At 39.5% G+C, this 22,189-nt stretch overlaps 1 protein-coding gene across 7 annotated transcripts in view; it reads right to left on the bottom strand.

The window, feature by feature from the left end:
* Positions 1–255: 255 nt before the first annotated feature.
* Positions 256–22,189, bottom strand: part of MIER1 (MIER1 transcriptional regulator) — a 35,564-nt gene continuing 13,630 nt past the window's right edge. For 3 of the 7 annotated variants that reach the window (XM_051798269.1, XM_051798300.1, XM_051798260.1), the window contains 12 exons: positions 21,589–21,613; positions 20,585–20,730; positions 15,654–15,821; positions 13,037–13,169; positions 11,175–11,239; positions 10,794–10,866; positions 8,656–8,807; positions 8,010–8,091; positions 7,133–7,227; positions 6,324–6,451; positions 4,500–4,639; positions 256–3,350 (listed from right to left, as the gene is read on the bottom strand). In XM_051798269.1, the coding sequence (XP_051654229.1) occupies positions 3,025–3,350; positions 4,500–4,639; positions 6,324–6,451; positions 7,133–7,227; positions 8,010–8,091; positions 8,656–8,807; positions 10,794–10,866; positions 11,175–11,239; positions 13,037–13,169; positions 15,654–15,821; positions 20,585–20,683 (1,461 nt within the window). In that variant the 5' untranslated portion in view covers positions 20,684–20,730; positions 21,589–21,613 and the 3' untranslated portion in view covers positions 256–3,024. Of the gene's footprint in view, positions 3,351–4,499; positions 4,640–6,323; positions 6,452–7,132; positions 7,228–8,009; positions 8,092–8,655; positions 8,808–10,793; positions 10,867–11,174; positions 11,240–13,036; positions 13,170–15,653; positions 15,822–17,973; positions 18,231–20,584; positions 20,731–21,588; positions 21,614–22,189 lie in introns of those variants that run through there. The other 4 variants (XM_051798290.1, XM_051798289.1, XM_051798286.1 and 1 more) reach the window with 3 other exon arrangements.

Below are 22,189 nucleotides of genomic sequence, written 5' to 3'. Positions count from 1 at the left end.
GGGGTTGGGTGGATCTCCTGGGTTTTCCAGCTTTAAATATTCCTTGGGAAGGGAAGAGGGATGTGGGAGCACAAGCCTGTTTTGAGGGAATGAAAGAAGCAGTTCAAAGTTGAACCCAAAAGGGTATTTTGTTTCCATGTGTTTCACGGCAGCAGTAACAGAGTAACAGCAGTAACAGAGTAACAGCAGTAACAGAGTTGTCCTCTGAGCAGGAAAACTCCAGCAAAAAAACTCAGGAATTTTTAATGCAGACAGTACATTTAAAAATATTTTAATAAGCTTTTTGCAGAGGGGGAGTGGGGATAAGAGGAGGGAATTACTAACAGTGCAAAATACTCTGCAGAAAAATGGATACAACTAATCTGTAAGTTTGTGTGTGTGTGGTTGGATTTTTATTCACATTTAACCTTTTGGGAAGCCCACCAAGGATTTCCTCTGTTGAACTGGATTCCAAACTGTACTGAAGGCTTTGAAAATGAAACCAAAGTTACCAGATTTCCAGGATTTTAAATAGCTTTAGTAGTGCAATGACTTACCGAGTTATAGTGGCTGCAGTTTGAAACATGAACAAAGTATTGTATAAAACACCAGCATAAACAAAAGGTAAATAATAATTAAATATTCTTAAAGTCTAGCTGAGCATTACATAGTTGATTATGGAATGTCAGGTCTCTTCTACATATCACCAAAAAAAAGGTAAGATAAAAAACAAAGCAACATTCCTGAAAACATACACAGTGCTGGATTTCACACACAGGCCTGAGACAATTCACTTAGAAACTTTCCTATAAATTTTTGGAAGTATTTCCAACTTGCAAACAAACAAAAAAATGCATAAAAATAAAACTGAAAATAGGGCTCTGGTTGTCTGGAACCGTCTCGTGACCGTCTTTGATCTAAGGCTGAAACTTTGGGTTTCTGTTACTAATCCAGAGGGGAGAGTTAACAGCAACCTATGCCTTGGGATTAATCACTTAATTCCTTAATTAATGCAGGTTTTAATTAACAAACCTCACCCAGAGTCTCTCCAGGTACAGGGCTGGCTGATTCCTGGCAGGCGTCACCCTCTAAACCAGGTAGAGCATTATTCCAGTGATCCAAATGTGGATCATTCCCCACATTTCTGGGAACAAGTTCCTACATCCATAACATATCCAGGCCAAATCTGGATCATTAATCATCATGAAGTCCAAGTACAGGTCATTGGAGGAGAAAACAACCCAGCCCCTCAGCAGGTGGGTTTTGGGTGCATACATGAATTTCAAACCATAGGACCGTTCATTTAAACCGGAATCAGAAAGACTTATGAACCTTAAATTAAAATAACCAAGTAAGAATTAACAGCACAGCTGTAAGGAGGAGAACACAGAGTTATAAATTATACAAATGAACCATTTCTCTAATTTTAACAGAGTAGAAGTACAGTTTAAATAAAACCAAAAAAAGTGGCTTAAAAATAAAAACAAACCCAAAAAAAATTAATTCAGATTAAAAATGGATGGTAAATTCTATTTCCACAACTTTCAAATTGTGCTGATGGGAGGGTGAACATGACCCCCTCCACACTTATTTATCGGGAATTTTTGTTTCTCACACTTTATTCTTAAATTAGTTGACCATACTTTAATCTTTAATTAGTTATCCATTCCTCCTCTCCCTTCTCCCAGGTGTCCCTGGGTGCCAATACCTGTATGTGCTTTCCCTGCTCCCATTGAAACCATCCCTATGGTCCTCAGAAATTCCAGTCCAGCACCAGATTCCAGCTGTACATCCATTCCTACCCAGTACAGCCAGACTGGACCCTTTCCTGTGCTCTGTGAAATGTGGCAGGTGAGACACAGACTGAAAAATATATCAGTGGATCATTAACACCTGAACTGGGTGAAGAAGGTTTAGTAAACTCAAGCATTTGGCTGCTGTGAAAATTATCTAAGTTCAAAATAAAGTGAGAAAAGAAAGCAAGGAAATGTGTGCAGTGCAAGCAGCATGAGTAACAAATTTTTTAGCATCACTATTTGCCATAAAACAGAAGAAAAAAAAACATGTTTCCAAAATCAAATGACTCCTAACCATTCTTATGTTAATTATTTACCAGTTTCTGGGAAGAATATAACACGTTGGTGATTGATTTTTAAGTCAATTTGTTTGGTTTGGGGTTATTTTTGTTGGTTTTTTTTTTTAGAAAAGACTTCAGCAAAATAAAAGGAAGCTGACATTAGACTCAGGGTATCAACTCTCTCATAAAAGTTTACCAACTGTACAAGGTAAGAAAATTATACAAGCTTTTGTTTTAAGAAAGGACAGTTCAATCAAGACATAAGTACTGTAAAAATCTTTCAAAGGCTACAAAGAAATCTGGAAAAATACAGAATGTATTTCTTTAGCCCAGATAAAGAATATGGAAAGACATCATTGATGTCAACAATTTTACATAGACAAACCTGACTTGGTTTATTTATTTACCTTTTAAAACTTCTATATATAAAAATAGTTGTGCTCATAACTTTCAGGATTCATGAGGGTTCCTTAGTGATGGGATGACATTTTCCTCTCACCAGCAGGAGTGGAAATTTCTGTGTCTACTCTGTCTTGGCTTTCTCTGTTTTATTTTAACTTCCTGCAACATCTGCACCAGCCCCTGCTGCAAATAGGATGCTTTGTTCACTTTGCCAATGATTAAAAGGTGTATTATACATTAAAAGGTGTATTAACACATTCTTTAATGTATTAGGCTGGGAGTATTTTTGCAGAAACTCACTGATTTGTTCCTCAAATATTTAAGAGCCTCTTAGCCCAGAACTGCAGCTGCCAGCTCTGAGAAATTCAATATTCTCCTGCTGCTTTTCAGCACTGAAAAAAATCAAATAATCAGATTTTTAGAGCCAACTAAAAGGTATCCGGAAAACAAAACAAAAAAATCTCAGCAGATTGTTTATGGAACTGGATTTTGTAAGGTAACCCATCAACCCTGAAAATTTCAGACACCCAAAATTTACTCCAAGGAATAAAACCAGCTCCTTGCACTCAGTCATCCAAAGTTTCCAGTTCCTCAAGCTTCCCATGGGAGTTTGCTTCCTGGAAGAACTCTGAAGCCCCCGGACTCTCCTTCCCACTGCTGTTAATTCTTCTTCTTTTTAGAGGTCTTTCACTTTTCTCTTCCAAATCATTGTCGTTTCTTGAGGCTGAATGAGCCAGTTTGGGGTCAATGGCAAGGTTTTCAGGTTCATACCCATTTGTATCCAGCTCCGTGTGAGGTGTTTTCTTGCCACTGGAAGGTCCATTTACGTGCAATCCCTCGAGTTTTGCTTCCTCTTTGCTTGGTGCCTCCCCTGGGCCATTGGCAGAGACACCTGTGTGAGAGAGAGACAGCATCAGAAAGGCACAGGAGCATCAGGAGGAACAGAACAGTCTGTGACAGGTCAGTAAAGCACAGTTTTAATTAGTCCCACTGAACTAAAAAGCCAGTATTGTTCTCCTTATCCTTACTGAACTAGTGATTTATGTGCACACAAATGACAGACTTACCATGATGGAGTTTATGGCAGCCCTTAAAAGCAACTGAAAATGTCCCAGAGTCCAATAACTCCACAAGCTACAGGTGGACTCTCCTCACCTGAGCAGTTTCTGGAGCTTGCTCTTGATTTCCACAACCTGATTCAGTCCCCAGCTCCTCCCTCCTCTTGCTCCCTGAGCAGAGCACAGCTCTGCTCACTTTTGGGATTTTCTTCCTTCACAGGGAGTGTGCCCTGGCTCCTCTCCCATTCCCAACTCCCTTCCATGCCCATGGCTGGGAGGAGTAGCTCCTGGTGTCCCTGAGGAGCACCAGTGTGCTCCATCACAGCCCAATTCCCACCCTAGATGTTTAAATATCCTGCACAGGACTCCTCACTGCATTAACATTACACCTCTATACCAGCACAGAGGAAACAAGAACACATAAATTCCAATTAAAAGGAAATTCCAGTGGAGATTTATCTTCCATACATGACCAATGTCTAAAAGCAAACATATATCTTGTTTTAAAAACCAGTTTTACTTGAGAGCTGCTCACACCTTGGGAAAGTAGGCTGTTTGTGTCTGGGGGTGTTCACCTGGCAAAGAGAAGGCTCCAGGGAGACCTTAGAGCCCCTTCCAGTGCCCAAAGGGGCTCCAAGAGAGCTGGAGAGGGACATGGGACAAGGGATGGAGGGATAGGACAAGGGGGAATGGCTTCCCACTGCAAGAGGGCAGGATTAGATGGGATACTGGGAAGGAATTCTTGGCTGTGAGAGTGGTGAGGCCCTGGCACAGGTTTCCCAGAGAAACTGTGGCTGTCCCATCCCTGGAAGTGTCCAAGGCCAGGCTGGATGGGGCTTGGAGCAACCTGGTCTAGTGGAAGGTGTCCCTGCCCATGGCAGGGGGCGGAACGGGATGAGCTTTAAGGTTCCTCCCAACCCAAACCGTTCTGGGATTCTGTGAGGATTTGGCAGCTCTTCAGGGGGCACAGGGCACACACTCACCATTCTGGTTGCTGCTGCTGGTCGTGCTGTCCTCCCTCTCCGACTGGCTGGTGCTGCTGTTGGAGGTTGTGGGAGGAGGGGACGGAGCTCTGCTGGAAGCAGCACTTTCACTCTCATCCAGGAGCCGGTCCATGTAATCTCTAGACAACAGATACAGCTCATTCAGCCCTGGCTGTGGGAAGTGTTGGTGTTATTGGTGAAAAAATACTCACTGCACACACTGCAAGTGTGGCTAATTCACATTCTATGTGGGAAAGGCTTTCAGCTGACAGAGAGCAGGTTTAGTTCGGGTGTTGGGAAGAAATTCTTCCCTGTGAGGCTGGGGAGGCCCTGGCACAGGTTGCCCAGAGAAGCTGTGGCTGCCCCAACCCTGGAAGTGTTCAAAACCAGGTTGGAACAACCTGGAAGATGTCTCTGCCCAGCTGCAGTGGAAGATGTCTCTGCCCATGGCTGGAGGTGGAACCGAATGAGCTTTTATGTCCCTCCCATTCCAAACCATTCCCTGATTCCATATGCTCTGTGTTGTGGGCTGTGATTTCACGGTGATGCTTTCTGGCAGATTTCCACTAAGCTCTTGCAATTTGCTGCATCAGCAATAACAAACCATTAAAGTAAGTAACATTGGTGCACAAAAAAACCCCAAAGGGGTAAAGTTAAAAGCAAATTAAGAACTCCAGAGTTAAGGACATTCCCAAATCTGCCATCTATTCCAGTCCTCCAATTCAGGTCACTAATGGTAAATCTCCTATGAAAGATTTAAACAAAGAAAGCTGGTTGGTAAAGCCCTTGTACCAATGGTGTTAAGTCTGGATTAACTCCAGGAACAGCATATCCTCACACATAATTCTGCTGGAATTGACACTGCACCCTGAATTCCCACATTTATCTGCAAAATCATTCAAGAACAGACAAGCACAATCCTGAATGCCACTGCTGCTGATCCCCATATGCAGCCAACTGCAAAAAGAGAGTCTTTTGAGTGATTAACCACCAAAAATGTCTACTAATTTGGGAAAAAAAAAGGGGAAAAAACCCCCACCACCAGATGGAAGAAGAAGGGGAGACAGACAGTCCCTGACAAGCAGTTAAGGAACTCTCTGTAACACTCTCCAAAGCCACAGATGGCAACTCTGACTGTCACCCTGCGAGTTCACTGCAGTGGTCCAACACACAGCTCTAAAATGTTTGGAGAAACAATAATATTCCAAAGAAGGATCAACAGAGAAGCCAGGAACAAATGAGAAATGAAAATAATAGTAAAAAGGCTTGGCAAGAATCAGCGGAAAGAGTGGGATATAAAATCAGAGCATTGGAATGAGGGGCAGGAGAACATGCTGGTTCAGAGCTGAGGGGGTGCAGTTCTGCTCAGACATTCCCTCCTTCCCCAGCAGGGATATGAAAGGGGAACAGGAGCCATGGGCACCTTAGAAAGCCCTGGGGCAGAATGCTGTGCTGGCCAGAATTCTTGCCAACGTACTGCAAATCCCACCTGAAACATGTGACTGATGCCATTGTATAAAACATTTATAAAACATATTTAAAATAAAACAAGGATTAAAACCACCCCTATTTGCAGAAATGTGAAACATTTAGAAAGAAAACAAACTAAATTCAAAAGCTGCTCAATGCAAATTGTTGCCCTTATTCCAAATAAATTTATTTAAGACATCACATTATACACACTAGTGCAATTTTCTGACACCTTGGCTGTTTTCCTGCTGCAAACTGGGACTCTGGAATCCCTTGGTTTTCATTCCATTTCAGCTCTGAGCAGAATAAAATAAAGATTTAGACCCAATACACATGAAATGATGCCCATCTTACGTGACACCAGGGTGCAGGTTGTATTTCTTCTTTCCAAAGCGGGTTTGCTGGGCAAAGAAATCGTAACGCTCCGACTTCTTCCACATGTAATAAAATGCTACACATTCCCCCACGGAGCGTGTCCGGACCTAGGAAACAATGCCAGGCAAGTCTGCATCAATTTAAAAGCATTTTTTTTGCCATAACCCCCCAGCATTCAAATCAAAAGGTGTGAAATTCCAAGTCAATGCTGCTTTGGACAATGGAAACTCCTGGCTCCAAATTTCAGAGGCCTGGAATTGAGATGTAAGGTCAATAGTGTTTCTAAAAATACTGGAGATATTGTGAGGTGCTGCAAGGAACAGCTCTAGGGGAATATTCCAAGTCTGTCTCACAGTCTTTTCAGAGGAGGCAGCTCTTCTCAGAGGACTTTGCAGGATTTCTGCACTTTGGGTTCACAGCCACAGTCACAGAGAATTCTGGACTTTGAGAAAACAATTTGAGCATAAATATAGGGAGAAATCCTTCCCTGTGAGGGTGGTGAGACCCTGGCACAGATTATTCCATGGATGCCCCATCCCTGGAAGTGTTCAAGGTCAGGCTGGAGCAGCATGGTCTAGTGGAAAGTGTCCCTGTCCATGGCAGGGGATGGAACTGGATGGGTTTAAAGTCCCTCCCAACCCAAACAGTCTGGGATTCTGTGATTCCATAGAAAAAAATAAAAGAAGTAAATATAGTAATTTATTAAGGAAATTAAGATAAGAAATTATTTACAATTACTTTGCTTTAAAATATAAAAAATGTGAACTTCACTTAAACTCAGCATTTACCTTATTTGCCTGAATCACGTGAAAATCTTTGCCATAGACTTTCAGCCCTTGTTCAAAGTTCCTACACTCTTCTTCTGTCCAAACAGATAATTCTTCTACAGAAAAGAAAAAAAAAAAAGCAATAAAGAAAATACTTAACCAAAAAGCCAATCAATAAAAGACAACTGAAGTGACAGAAAACACATTGGAGGAGCTACTTGGTAGGGACTGTTATAAACTTAATATAATTTGGCCTCATTGATTTTAAAGGTCACAAGTAAATAAGGTTTAAAATAGTGGGAGAACAAATTAATCTTCTTTATGTGATCATTCCTGTCTTGTTGTTTTGCACAGGGAACTCAGTAGAGGTTTGGAAGCAGAACCAACAGATCAATGTGTAGGAAAATAACTCATGTCTTCTCTTAGTTTCTTGTTCCTTTGAGCACAAAGATCAATAATAGACTAGGAAATGCTCAAGGTTCCAAAAGCACCTTTAAAAACAGGGGGGTTTTAGTGTTACACTTTGCTAAATAAAAGTTTTAGATGCTCTTTCTCCTTTATTTATAACTCTGAATTATTTTATATTTCATGTTTGTTGCATTCACTTTGATGACTGAAGTGGCCTACAAGAACACAGACAAAATGCCTGAGAAATGCACAACTGAGTTGCTAAGAAGTAAGTTTCAATTTTAACGTGCTGGCTGAAGTCACAGATATTTATATCAAGCTCTATGGACAGGAAGTGAATTTACACATCTGCTAATTCCATTCTCTCAGAGAACAATGAGAGATTCACTGAGGGCTGCATTTAAATTAAGCTCTGGGCAAACCTCAAGACCTGTGTAACAAATAAAATGAAAAGTCAGGAACAGAACCTCCCCTTTCAGTGTCTGCTCACCTCTGGCTGCTTTGACATTAAACCTCAGCCTTCGTAACGATTCCTCAGTATCAAAATTGCACTTAACCAGTTCATACAATGCCTGGAGAGATGAAAACACACATATTTAACATTCCAGAGACCACCTGATTTATGCTGTGCCACAGCAGCATATTTAGAAAATCACTGACACCTATTAAGATTAAAAATAAACGCTTTGAATAAATTTAATAAAATTTAAGTCAGCACAAAGACATATTTCCTGTGTTTAAATCTCCAAAGCTCTAATTACATAACCAAGAATATATCCAGGCAAAGTGTTTTAATATTTATATCCACTACATACATTTGTAAAATTGATGTGGGGTTTTTCTGGGTATGAAGAAAAAAATAAGTGTGCATTCATACAGCTTTAAAAATTCTATAACTGAAAGAATTAATTCACACACATTTATATGTTATATAAAGCACTGGTGCATTTTATTTTATATACAGCAAAGTTAACAGTTTAATATTCATTGAGAGGTAGAAAATCCATCAGATTTCTATTTCCACAAGGAATAATAAAACTGTTTCAAACACAATTTTAATTCTTGGCAGTAAAACAAAATAAAGGGATGATTAATTCTCTAATATTAAGCTACAAATCCTACTTATTTTTCTATACCTGCTCATTGTCTTTAATATGTGATCCCTCAGGAATTGCATCCAGGCCTTTCTCCTCACCCGTCCGCCTTGAGGCCTCATTTAGGAACTCAATCACTTTATCCTCTGGTAGGAAGTCAGGATTCCAGAGGAGCTGGTCATCATTTTCATACACTGAATGAACACAAGCAAGATAAAACAATGACAGAGACATTTATTCTCTCTGATAAAGGGGTTCTGAAACCCTGGAAGGTCACTGGAGCACTGACATTAATCCCAAACACACGGAGGGACAGATAAAAGAGTAAGATTTGGATGTTATACTTTAGACTGCCCTCAGATCTCTGGCATAACCTGTTCTCTAGATCCCAGGATCCATTATGAAACTCCAGAATACTAAGACTACAAAATCTCCATTTTTTCCAGACCTTTTACAGGATATTTCAGACCAGGAAAGCCATACAAACTGAAATCAATGGGAAAAACACAGGCAAATGACATATCCTCTGAATTACCTCCCAGTTTGATTTCAGAAGAATCTGCAAGCTTTGAATTAAAATATTAGTATATCAAAATCAAGTGGAATTCAGGTTTTTAAAAAAACTAGAATCAGGAAAGTATCCAGATCTTGTTTGTGGTCTTTAACAACCATACAAAAAAACAGTAAGAAAGAAATTTTAACACTGATTCCATTTGCTCTGTGAGACAAGAGGAAGAAGGAAGCCCTTGGGAAAGCAGGGTCAGCACAGGAAGGGAAGATACAGCAGCATTCCCTGCAGGGGAGAAGGCCAGAGGGTTAATAGATACATTTCTACTCAAAGAAAAGTATTTTAACAGGAAAGTAAATACAAATAAAAGCCCAAAATTGGTAAGGAAAATGATCATCTCGCAAAGAAAGGAGCTTCATTTCACTGATGACACACAGTTTGGAAAGAGCTCTCAAGAGTTTTCTGGGAGCTTTTTGTTTCAAAGGCTGGAACTAATCTGTTGTTTGGTTGCTCATTTAGGGAAAAAAATCTGAGAAATCGTCATAGAAATATAATCCTTGAATGGTTTGGGTTGGGAGGGACCTTAAAGTTCATCCAGTCCCACCCCCTGCCATGGGCAAGGACACTTTCCTCTAGACCAGGTTGCTCCAAGTCCCATCCAACCTGGTCTTGAACACTTCCAGGGATGGGGCAGCCACAGCTTCTCTGGGCAACAGCACCATTAGTGACAGTTTAATTTTCCCCTCAGTAGTTCCTGCCCCTGAAGCAGGTTCTCTGCCCTGCAAACAGCAGTGAGCAAGATGATAAAAAAATGGTTTATACTGGGTACTGCAATGCACAGAGCAGCTATTTCTGTTTTATTGTTGAAGGCCAGAAGCCATTTAGAGCTGAGTAAATACCTGGAAAAGCAGGTGACCAGTAAAGCATAATGTACTGCACCTCAGGCAAATCCATAGTTCCAGCTCTATTTCCAGTCAGAAGCAGGAAAGCCTGCAAAGAGCAGCTTCTTCCCAGCTAAAAAGCAGATGTTTTCTAATTTGCCACTTTCTGTTTTTAATGGAAGCTCCCGACTTATATAAATTACACTCTGTGTAACCTCTCTGGCTACAAAGTCCAGAATGTGTAACCCTGCTTGAAGTCAATGGAATCATGGAATATCCTGAGCTGGAAAGGACCCACAGGGACGGTGGAGTCCAACTCCTGGCCCTATGCAGGACACCAAAGGCTCTGGTTGCGAGGAGGGGAAAAAACCCAAACCCAAAACCAAAAACAGAACATTTTTGTTATTGATTGAAGACCTTTAAAAGGTTGAAAGCCAAAGCTGCTGGTACCATTTTGCCTTTTTAATATGTTAATCCAATTCCAGAGACACAATATCCCCATTAGCTATTAGGTTTTACATAAAGTAAATAAATAAGATGTTAAACCTGGTCTGCATCACTAATCCAAGAGTTCAAGAGGCACCAGGCCAGCAATATCATCCTTCTTTTCCCCTTCCCAGCCTCAAGCTCTGATGGTCAAGTATAGGATGAAGTACAGTTTGAGACCAGAGTTTTCACTTGAAGGACCTCATTTATTTCACAAGACACATGACATCAATCAAACGTTTTACTTCTCCCTAACAGACAACAATCACAAACACAGCAATAATGGTCACAGTGCCAAATCTCACCTTTTTCATTCTCTTTGTATTTGCAGGTGCCAGCTGGAATTTCAGCTTGAAACATGGAGCCCACCATGATTTCCTGTTTTGAAATACCAGAAACAAGAAGTTAAGCAACCATATCCCTGCTGTTTTTTGTTAGCAAACACAAGGATGACAACATCTTCCCCCCCTGCTTTAAACTTTAGACTTGTTTAAAATCTAAAAACACAGTCAACAGGCACTATATGGAAATGGATTTTTAACTGCTTGAGGAGGTCTTCAACATTTCTCATTATCAAAACTCTATTTATGGGGAAAAACTGGAGAAGACTTGGATGCTCTACAGAGCTCACAGTTACTAGGTAATACATCAACTTATTATTTATGAAATATAGGCTTAGCATTTACCTTTTTCCAGTCTTCTGAGGGAATATAATCTTCATCTTCTTCAGATTCCTCCTCTATTTCACTATCTACAAGAAATTGTTGAAACATTTAGCCAAAAACAGTAAGGCTGGCAGGGGACAGGAGCCCAGCCTGTCACCCCACCAGGCTCCAGCCCTGCTCTCCTCCCTCCCCCCTTATCTCATCCCACACCACTGCTAACAGCACTTTTAGGGTCAACATAAATATTTCAGTATTGACGAGATTAAAAATTGACCCACCCAAGGTTCACATTTGGGTTAAGATACACAACAGGCTCTGAAAACTTAAGGCACAAATAAATTTTGCTATTAAAATAAAATTTCCTTTCCCTCACCCAGCTTTGAGTGATCCACATCCAAATTCACTCTGAAGTTTCTGGAAGTATTTTTTGTGGATGTTCAGCACCCACATGTGGGTTTCAACACCCTTTTCCATGAGCTCCTGGCTTAGTTCCTGTTGTTCTTTTTCCCTTAAAGCAGCTGGCACTGAATTTAAGGGACATGTCAGCACAAGGTGTGAGAATCTGTAAGTGTGTCTTCTTGGGATTTAGGAGCCTTGGATGCATTTAAAATAGATTATTTGGGATAAGGATTGCCAGAAATGTTAAGCTCTTTATGATATAGCCCAGTTGCCTTTCCCAACGTACTGGTTTATGCATAGGATGTGATATAGCAGTACTAAAATTATTTATACATTAAATTACATTTTATACACAGCTGAACACTGTAAAAAACCCCAAACCTAATGTAATACAGTTGGTATGCTTAAAAATGGGAATTTATTTAAGATATTTGCAATTCTCTGCACAGCTACTGAGATTCCTTGGCCACTTTGGATTAAAATAAAGTACAGATTAGAAAATTGCATTTTTACAATGTCATGATTAGTAAGCATCAAGAATAAGGTATGGTAAGGAAATTAGTGTTGTTAAAACACAGAGCAATAGGAATTCAACAGTCACTTTCATTAAAGAAAGGTAAAATATCTGCTGTCCGTAGGGCCCTGCTGCCAGCTCTAAAGGCTCAGGTCCCATCAGGAAAGATTCCATGGAAACAGGAGTTGTCTGAAGGGACAGCTACAACAGCCAACAGTCTCAAAGGGATGCAAAACCAGTTTTTAATCAAAACAAGAGAGAAAATGATCAGTTCAATGCTGACAACAGTAAGAACTGTGGAATTCTTGAAGTAAATTTTTGTCATTGTGACCTCCCACTTTGGTATTTCAGGGTAAACCATTCTTGGCCTTTTCCAGATTTTATTGCTTGAAGAAATCTGGGTTCTATTTGTAGAAAATTTCAGTTTTTACTTTTCCCTTCAGTTGGACTCTCAGCTCCTTTGGGTGAGGACAAAACCCAGCCTTGGCACGATAACCACATGCTGCATAGCAATTATCTGGCTGGAACAGAGCATTTCCTACTTGTAAATATTTTTGCAAATATTTTTACCTCCATCCTTAACGTGAACTGGCAGCTGACACCAGGATGGCAAAGTAATTCCATACTAAATAGTCACTTACTGCACCCAGACTCGTGTGCAAGGTAATTTTTCTGAAGGCACATCCTTACAAACCAATTTGCAGGATAAACTGGACTGAGAGCCTGCTCTTTAAAACTGTAAAATTTAAATTTCCCCAGAAATTTCATGCTTTCTTTTAAGGAAAGTCTATTTCCTGGCCTTATAGAGAGTCAGCAGAGCAGAGTTAGCATTCAGCTAAAACCAAGAATTTGTTTTCCTGTTTTTGAGCGTGACGCTAACCAAGAGCAGAATGAACAAGAAAAACCAATGTTTTTAGGAATCAGGTCAATCACAGCGAGATTGCTGTGCTGAGCATTAAACTGGACATACTTGTATCAAAATATTTACACCGACGAGGGCGAATTATCTCCTGGGGATCTTGAGATGCAACAGATGGCGCCGGGTCGTCGTTCGACGACTGTGTCTCGTCTTCCTGCCCTGATGAATCTTTTATGGCCTCCTCCTTGCACACAAAAAAACCAAAGAGCAGATCAGTTACTCCTTTGTATGTGACAAACACTATTTTAGCGAGACATTTTTCCAGGATTATTAATATATCAGATCCAAGTAGCTTTTATCTGACTTGAAGTGACTGGATGGATTGTGGCCTGTCCAGGCTGAGCCACCACAAATGTGTAAACACATCATCAGGTTATTTTTTGACCAGCATTTTAAGCAGATCAATATAACAAACACTCAGACTCTACCATACAAATCACAAATATAAACCTCAAATCAATCTTAATCTTTAATTTTTTTAATCAGTCAAGCAAATCCTTCTGGTTTTCATTTAATTTCAAATTTTAATTTGGTCTTTAAAACCCTTTCTAATGAATTTTCAACAAAAAGGGGAGGAATTATTTCCATGGAAATGGTACCTTCCATAAAAATTAACATCAATAGAGTGGTTCAACCCCACAGAAACAGCACATCAGTAGAGTCAAGATCAAAAATTAGGACAAGTTTCTTTATGAGAAGATAAACCACAACAACTATGGGAATTATTACAATCAGGGAAAATTTAAACCATAAATATTTTTTAGAAAAAAATCCATGCTTTCTATTTCAGTGCATGTTGTTTGTATCTTTTCTGTATTTTATTGCTACTTCTAACCCAGAAGCATCAGGCCCAGCACACATTGATGTGCACCTTTACCAGCAACCAGAGTATTGTCACATGAGCAGCTTAAAGCAGATTAAAAATAGAACCCAGCTAAGTGCAGAAGAGCTAAATAGGCTGTACAAAGATGAGCACTTGCAGAGAAAGCTTGAATGATTTATACAATTATTCCACCCCCACAGCTGTATTTTCTGCCTCTCCACTCCAGAGCCTGCAGCACCTCAGAGCTCCCATCCCATATCCCGTGCTCACTCCCCATCACCCTGGCTCCAGCCTGATCCAAACTGGGGTGGGACTGGTGAACACCTGCTCCCAGGTGCCAAACTGGGATTAGGCTGAACTGCTGGTGGTCACTGGGCAGACCCTGAGCTGTGGGTGCTGACGGGAGGAAGGCGCCGGCTCTGCATCGTCCTACAGAGGGTCTGAGCCCTGCAAAGGGACAAGGTGGCTCCTCACAGCAGGGACATGTGGACATGTCATCCAGTGAAAAGATAGGCAAGGTCTTAAATCAGCTACTGCAGAACACTGAAGTTGTGTCAGGAAGGAATTAAGAAGGACAGGCACAAGGAGCAAGTGAGACTTCACCATGCACAACAAAATAAACACTTGAGTGTCTTATTTTGATTCTGCACAGAATTCTTGAGGTTGGAAAAGCCCTCCAAGATCAGAGTCCAACTTGTGACTGATCCCCACCTTGTCACCCAGCCCAGAGCACTGAGTGCAATGTCCAGTCCCCTCCAGGGATGGGGACTCCACCACCTCCCTGGGCAGCCCCTTCCAATGCCTGAACACCCTTTCCAGGAAGAAATTATTCCTCGAAGAACTCTTCCCAAAATTATTCCTGCATCCTTCATGTTACATAAGTTTTCTCCTCTATCCAGCTTCCTAAACCTTTCCCTATGTAATCTAACTATGGATCTTCCTTCTGAACTATTCAACCTACACAAATAACAATCTTTTACAGCATCTGTCAAGAAAGCTTGTAAATCCCAAGAACTTCACTTTCTGAATCAGGTGGATCATTCCTCGTCTCTCTGTCACATTCCAGAGATTCTAAAATGGGTATCAAAAAAGCAAAATGCATCCTTTTTAAAGCCAGATTAGGTAATGCAACTTTCACTAATGCCTGAGCTTTTTCATTTACTGACAATTCAAAGGAATTTGTATTTTAATGGAATTCAGGAGGTAGCAGTAATGGAGAAGTTACAGCTGTGCCTGTGACAGAATTGTTACAAATATATAGGACATTCCAAGTAGAAAAGACTTCTAAAATCAGAAAATTCCTTTAAGAGCACACAGAATGGGATTTTAAAGATGCTAAGCTCAAAACTAAACAGTTTGCAAAGGTACTCGAAGCATTAGGTTCAGTTAATTTAAGTACAACCAGGGCTGCCAGGCTGAAAAATACAATGCTCAAGCTGCAAAACTTGCAGGATCTGCAACACTCAGAGCCACATTTAATTCAATTCTACACTGAGGAGTTTCAGTAATCAGCTTTTCACCTCGAAACAAGTATTCAGCCACATCTATTAAGGTGTCTGCAGGCATTTAAAATGTCAGTTTTGAAGTGCAATTACGATCCCTTCTTACACAATGTTGTAGGTATTCATGTATTTTAATTTGCCTCAGCAACAGTTTAGGATGACAGAAATGGAATTAAGAGCAATTAAAGAGAAATACAGATGGGTAATTAAGAATAAACCTTAGAGTTCAGTACACAAAGCATCTGAAATCAACTTTATTACAAAATATTCTGCCATGACCTGGGATCTTGAATGGTTGAGCAGTAAGCAAATCATGTATATGCAAAAGAGGATAAACACTTACCTTGTTTTCCCCACTGCAGCCACTGTTGTCATCGTTATCAACATCGTCATCATCTTCTCCCTCCTCCTCATCCTCCTCCTCCTCTTCATCGTCCTCCTCCTCCTGCGGTGGGATGGTGCCGTCGTAGCCATAGCGGCTGAGCAGCTCCTGGATTGGCATATCACTCTCCTGAGGAACATCCAAACAAAGTTTGGGATTTTAACACGGGTATTCCACATCCCACATCTGCTCCACAGCACAAAGGTGAGCACTTTATAACAGCAACACACCAAGATGGTCACTCCAAAAGGAACGGGCAGGCAAAATTTGAAGTTTCGGCTCCTATGAAAAATATGCTGTGTTATTTTTATGCAGATAACTTTATTTCCCAAATCTTTATAAATTTACAGCAGACCCCATGTACTAACAATCTCACAAGGCTCGTTAAAAGGGCTTGGTTTTATCATCTCCCTTCAGTACCCAGAGCAAACACACTCCTTATTGGAATATATGTTGATATTCCCTCTGCTGCCCAAAAACAAGTGGAAAAAATGATGGTATTTAGTACACATTTGTGGAAGAAATGGATAAGTTGTGTGTCAGCAGCAACTGCTTCACACGGGCAGCTGAGACAGTGAGAGGTAGAAACTTGTCCTAGTGCAAGGCAGGAATTTCTGCAGTGACTCCAAGAATTCAGTACAATGAGGCCCAGAACTTGCAGTACCTGGCTGCAATGTGGAATTAAGTCTCTGTTGGGAAGTTGTGCCGCAGGGACAGTGTTCTACAGTGTTCTACAACCCTGGTTTTGAATACAAAATTACACCCAAAATATGCACCTCTCTATCTCTCTGTACCTCTCCTGTTTCTGAGCAAAACAAAAAATGAGGGATCACCTGATATCCAGGTTAAGATACTAATGTTTACAGACTTACATATATTTTAAGCTGGTTCTTTACAAATCCATCCACAGCTGGAAGCAAATCTGCTAATATATGTACACATTTAAAAATATTGATATTTAGAAAGCTAGTCCCCTCTGAAGGGACATTTCAAACGTTCTCAAATTTAGTGGCTCCCAAACTGTTACCTAATGCATTCACTTTATTAATAAAAATTATTAATTGCTGGGTCTGCACATTGCTTCTTTTATTACTTTTAATATTCAGTATCCAGCCTTCAGGGGCAGTATGTGATATCCCTAAGGAGATTTTTCAGAGCAGAAGTTTTCAGAGAGCATTTTAAAATTCTCTTTCTCACAAGATCAAATCCTCTGTTTATTATTTGGAGGTGTTTGCTTGCTCTAATTAATGTGAATCAGATATTTTTAGTATTGGCTGACCTTTCCTAAGGGCCTTCACTGATCAACAGATTTCTAGTTTCTGGAAACACCCTAAAAATACCAGTTATAAAAGGCAAGGGGAGTTAGTTCTGCTCTGTAAAAATAAGAGTAACACAGGGGTTCCCAGTACTTGTTGTCTGTGTATTTTATTTTATTTTACTTCAAAGAACTAAGCTATTCTGCCACTTAGTGCTCTACTCTTTGGTTAAGCTTTACACACAGACCATGTGGACTTAAATGTCCTCCCCTTCCCTCTTGATTTCTTGGTTCCCATCGTGTCATTTAATGGAAAGAACGCTTAGAAGTGGAAAATTAATATTTTACTGACATAGACAACATGAAAGGACTGTGGTCTTAATTAAAATCTGGCACAGCTTGCAGAAAAATCCTATTCCTAGTTATACAAATGTTCTCCAGTACATTTTGGAAAGTAATATACTTTCTTTAAGCACCCCTATCCCATTTGTAAAGACAACTGAGAATTAAAAAGAACTTTTACTGCAATTTGCAGGTATGTGTGAACTATGCAATAGGAATATTACTGACTGTATGTTACCTAGGAAAGGGGTTTTGTATTTACAACATTTTTCTTGGGTAGAGCCTCCTAACTTCAAATAGTTCATTACAATTCAAAAAGCTCCAAGGACCAACAACTCTCACAGAGAAAATACAAAATGTGATTTCTCTGTTGCTTTGGGATTGCAAAAATAGAAAAGGTTGAAAAGATCACAGTGATTATCCAAGACATCAAAAATCCTTATGTGGAAGAAGTCTCCAAGGCCAACCTGGACGGGGCTTGGAGCAACCTGGGATAGTGGAAGGTGTCCCCGCCCATGGCAGGGGGTGGGACTGGATGAGCTTTAATGGCCCTCCCAACCCAAACCATTCCCTGATTCCATAAGGAATGGATTATAACTCGTGTCTGGAGCAGAAGTAGGTGAGGGAGACTTGGTCACATCTGGTACAGACACTCCTACACACAAAAATGGTATTATGGAATACTTGTCTGGGTATGATCAAGGATAATTTGCTGTACCACTTTGCAGGGCTTTCCTGCTCAAAAAACCTGAACTTTCAAGATGTATCACTGAGAACCACCAAATCCAATAGTTGGATCCCCTTCCTACTGCTCTGCTCTCAGGGAACTGTGTTGTTTCCCACACTAGAGCAGCAGAGGGTGACTCCTGGTCTGCAGATGCAGATATTCTACTGCCTTTAAACAAATGCAAAGAGAAGCACGGGGTGCTGCTCAACCTCATAGTCATGGAATCTTGGAATGGTTTGGGATGGAAGGGACCTTAAAGCTCATCCAGTTCTACTCCCTGTCAAGGGCAGGGACACCTTCCACTATCCCAGGTTGCTCCAAGCCCTGTCCAATCTGGCCTTGAACACTTCCAGAGATGGGGCAGCCACAGCTTCTCTGGGAATTCCATCCCAGCCCCTCACCACCCTCACAGCCAGGAATTCCTTCCCAATATCCCATCTAAACCCATTCCTCTTTCAGTTTAATACCATTCCCCCTTATCCTGTCCCTCTATTCCTTGTCCAAAGTCTCTCTCCAGCTCTCTTGAAGCTCCTTTAGGCACTGGAAGGGGCTCTAAGGTCTCCCTGGAGCCTTCTCTTCTCCAGGTGAACACCCCCATCTTTCCCAGCCTGGCTCCTCAAGGACCAACACATTGGAGATGCACCAGAGCTTAAACTCATGAGTAGAAAAGACCCCGACCCTCAAGGGAAGGGGGAATTTTTATGACAATCAGAGGTGAAACCATTAAAGTTCAAAAATGCTTTTGCAAAACCCAACTGAACTGGTCAATCAGGGACATTCCCAGCCTGGGGAAATCTGAAATAATACATGTAAATTTTGGGGGAAAATGAGAGGATAGCACTTGTCATGACAGTAGTTTTGAGATTTAGATGGCCTGTCACCCAGGACTTAAAAAAGATAAAGTTATATATATATATATGTATGTATATATATATATGTATATATATATATATATACACACACATAAACCTGCTATCCCACAACTAGAGGTAAGCACTGGATATGAGGAGATAAACTGAAGAGTTGTAATGTGGTGATAAAATTACACAAAATATGATGGGAAAAGCGCCATATTTTCAACTTAAAATCCACATGACACACATGTGGAGCTCCATTTCTCATTTGATCTTGATGAAGCATATTTAGCTTAACCAACTATTTATTTAGCTTTATGTTTACCATTTTATATCAACCTGGAAATTACCAGAAAGAAATCATCATTTACACTGGAAATATAGATTAAACGCACTAATTAATTAAAAGTCATATTGGCATAATTACCTATGCTAAATAGGATTTGTACATTGAATATGCATCTGTGAATCATTAATGAGCTGTTCTGGAGGCCTTTGCAGACAACGAGGCCACAGACAGTACCCAAATTGCTCTGCATTTATAATAAACCTACTTGGTAATTTAAGGATATTATTCCTGCCTGAGAAATAATTGAAGACAATACATAAGTGACACCATAACCTGAAATCACCAGAAAGAAATTATCATTTACATTGGAACTACAGATTAAATGCACCAAATTAATTTTAAGTCATATGGGCATAATCACTTAGGTTAAATAGGATTTATACATAATTTTCTCTGCATTTTCCTTTAAAATTATGATATTCCTATGTGCTCCACTGTATTATTATATAGATATTTGTATAAAAATGCAAAAGATAAGCAAAATTATGAGGTTCGTGTTCTTTACATATAAGTGCAAGTGCTTTATAAAATAATAACTTGCACTAATCAGGTGGAATATACAAGTCTAGTCAGAGGACATTTTAACTTATATTAACTCAAAATGCAATCTCTAAAATGCAAAACCTATACAATAAAAATAAGGAAAAAGAAACTAAAGAAGAACAGCTTTATACATTTATTAAGTATTTATGTATTTATGCACCAGTATTAAGTATTTATGTGCCAGTATTAAGTATTTCTGTATCAGTCTATGTACATTATACCTATAATATATATCTAAAATGTATATACATTATACACAGTATATGTGTATTTTATATATACAGCATATGTATATTAAGTGTTTATTTTATGTATAAAAAGTATTTATGTTCCAGTATGTGTATATTATATATATATCTAAAATGTATATACAGTATACATAGTATATATAATATATATACCATATGTATATTAAGTATTTATATATAAAATATGTATCTTATTTATGTTATATATAAAGTATTTCCGTACCAGTATGTGTATATTATATAGATGAAATATATATAAAGTGCATATATAATATACACAGTATATGTATACTATATAGTATCTGTATATTATTTACATATAAAATATGTTTATTAAGTAGTTATTTTATATATATATATATATATATATATATATGAGGTATTTATGTAATGGTTTCTTTTCCGCAATTTTTGAGACATTTAGTTCAGCCCCTTTTCCCCCTCCTCTCTATTATTTACCTATTAATAGTTTTGGGGTGATTATTTTTTAAAATTCCAAATATAAGGGCTAAAACCCTGCATATGTTTTGTGTGAGGCTGTGGTTCTGCTTTAGGACTACTTAAGGCCACCTACCCTGTTAAGATCCTCTATTTCAGATCTGATGTTTGTCTCTCCTTCCATCATTTCCTCCTCTTCTAATGTCCGTTCATCATCAAAGTCATGCACCAGCATATCAGCTGATGGGTCAAACTCATGGTCATCAGATGTTGCTGAACCTCCTGATGGGAAACATTTTAAACAATGTTTTTAGTTACATTATGGCCTCACAGAGTTTAATTTATTTTTATTAATTTGATGACATTTTAATGCGTAGATTATACTCAGAAATCCAAATCTTTTGCCTCGATCCTTTACCTTAGGGAAAGGCAGGCTTGTTATTCAGGGAAAGCTTTGGATAGGGAGAGGTCCTGGCAGAAAGAACCAGGAGAGTGAATAACTAGCCAGATCGCCCAGTTCCCTAGCCCTGGACATCAGGCCCTAGTTAAATGTCTGGAAAATGTTCAGGTTTTGAACACTTTACTCTTAAATAACCATAAACCTGCCTAAATCGAGTTCTACTGGGAGCAGAAATACTCATAAAATACAAACTCCGGGCAGTCGTTCCCTTTATTCTTTGGAAGCTTCTTTGTTTACAACTACAAAGACAGATTAATGACTTCTCCAAAATTTACATTAAACAAGCTTCAGAGTTATGCAGATTTTATTTCTGAGTTATTTTCCCCCATGCCTTTATTTTTCACAGTTCTTTGTAGGGAGGTCTGGTTATATTTTGTGACAATGAAAAAGAAATGGATGGATGAATGGTTTGGCAGATGTCCTTCAGCAATACCTGAGTTTTAATTCCAACCCTGCTCATATTTTTCCACCTGCGTTCTTGGACAATTTAAATTTCATTTTCCAAAGCTTGTACTCACACTAAGCGTGTGACTACGAGGTTTAACTTAAAAGCAATAAATTATTTCTCTGAAAGAAATAAAAGCTCAAGAGATAACACCAGTCCAGCTCAAGTAGCTCCTGGAAAGCTTTTCCACTAGTAGGATGCCAATAAAACCTTGGAAATCATAAAAAATATTTACCTGGGCTTGAAGACTCAACAGAAGGCTAAAAAAGAAAAGAAAGGAAATTATTTTTGCTAGTTTGTACAAAGTCAATTTAATAATTCAGCTGATATGAAGCAAGTCACTATAAAAAACATATTGATAAATAAAGCTCCAAGGTAAATAGTAACTTAAAGATCCAGCTCTGTTCTAACTCCAGGAACTAAATCCCCTTTCCACAACCTAGGTATATCCCAGATTGGAAGGAATATCCCAAATATACCCCAGGTATATCCCAGATTACATGGGCAGGGAAGCACAGTGGAAGAGAAATCATTCTTCCCATTTGAAGCTGAACACAAATTCCCAGTTCTATTTCAATACAGGGCCACATTTTTTAAAGGTAATCCCAAATCACTCTGAGAATTCCTCAGGGGACAAAGGGAAAAGCAATCTTTAATCTTAAATCTCTGACCCAGCTGTGAGGAAAAATACCAACCAACAAAAACAAACAAACCAAACAGACAAACAAACAAAAAAAACCAAACCAAAATGAACAACAAAAAAATCAATAAAACCCCCACAAAACCCCCTCACCAAACCAAAATAAACCCGCCAAACAAACAAAGAACCCACCTCA

The sequence above is a fragment of the Manacus candei genome, unplaced genomic scaffold, assembly GCF_025592945.1.
Source record: "Manacus candei isolate 608988 ecotype Guabito, Panama unplaced genomic scaffold, ASM2559294v1 h1tg000005l, whole genome shotgun sequence".
Lineage (NCBI taxonomy): Eukaryota > Metazoa > Chordata > Aves > Passeriformes > Pipridae > Manacus > Manacus candei.
This window is presented reverse-complemented; position numbering and strand designations above follow the sequence as displayed.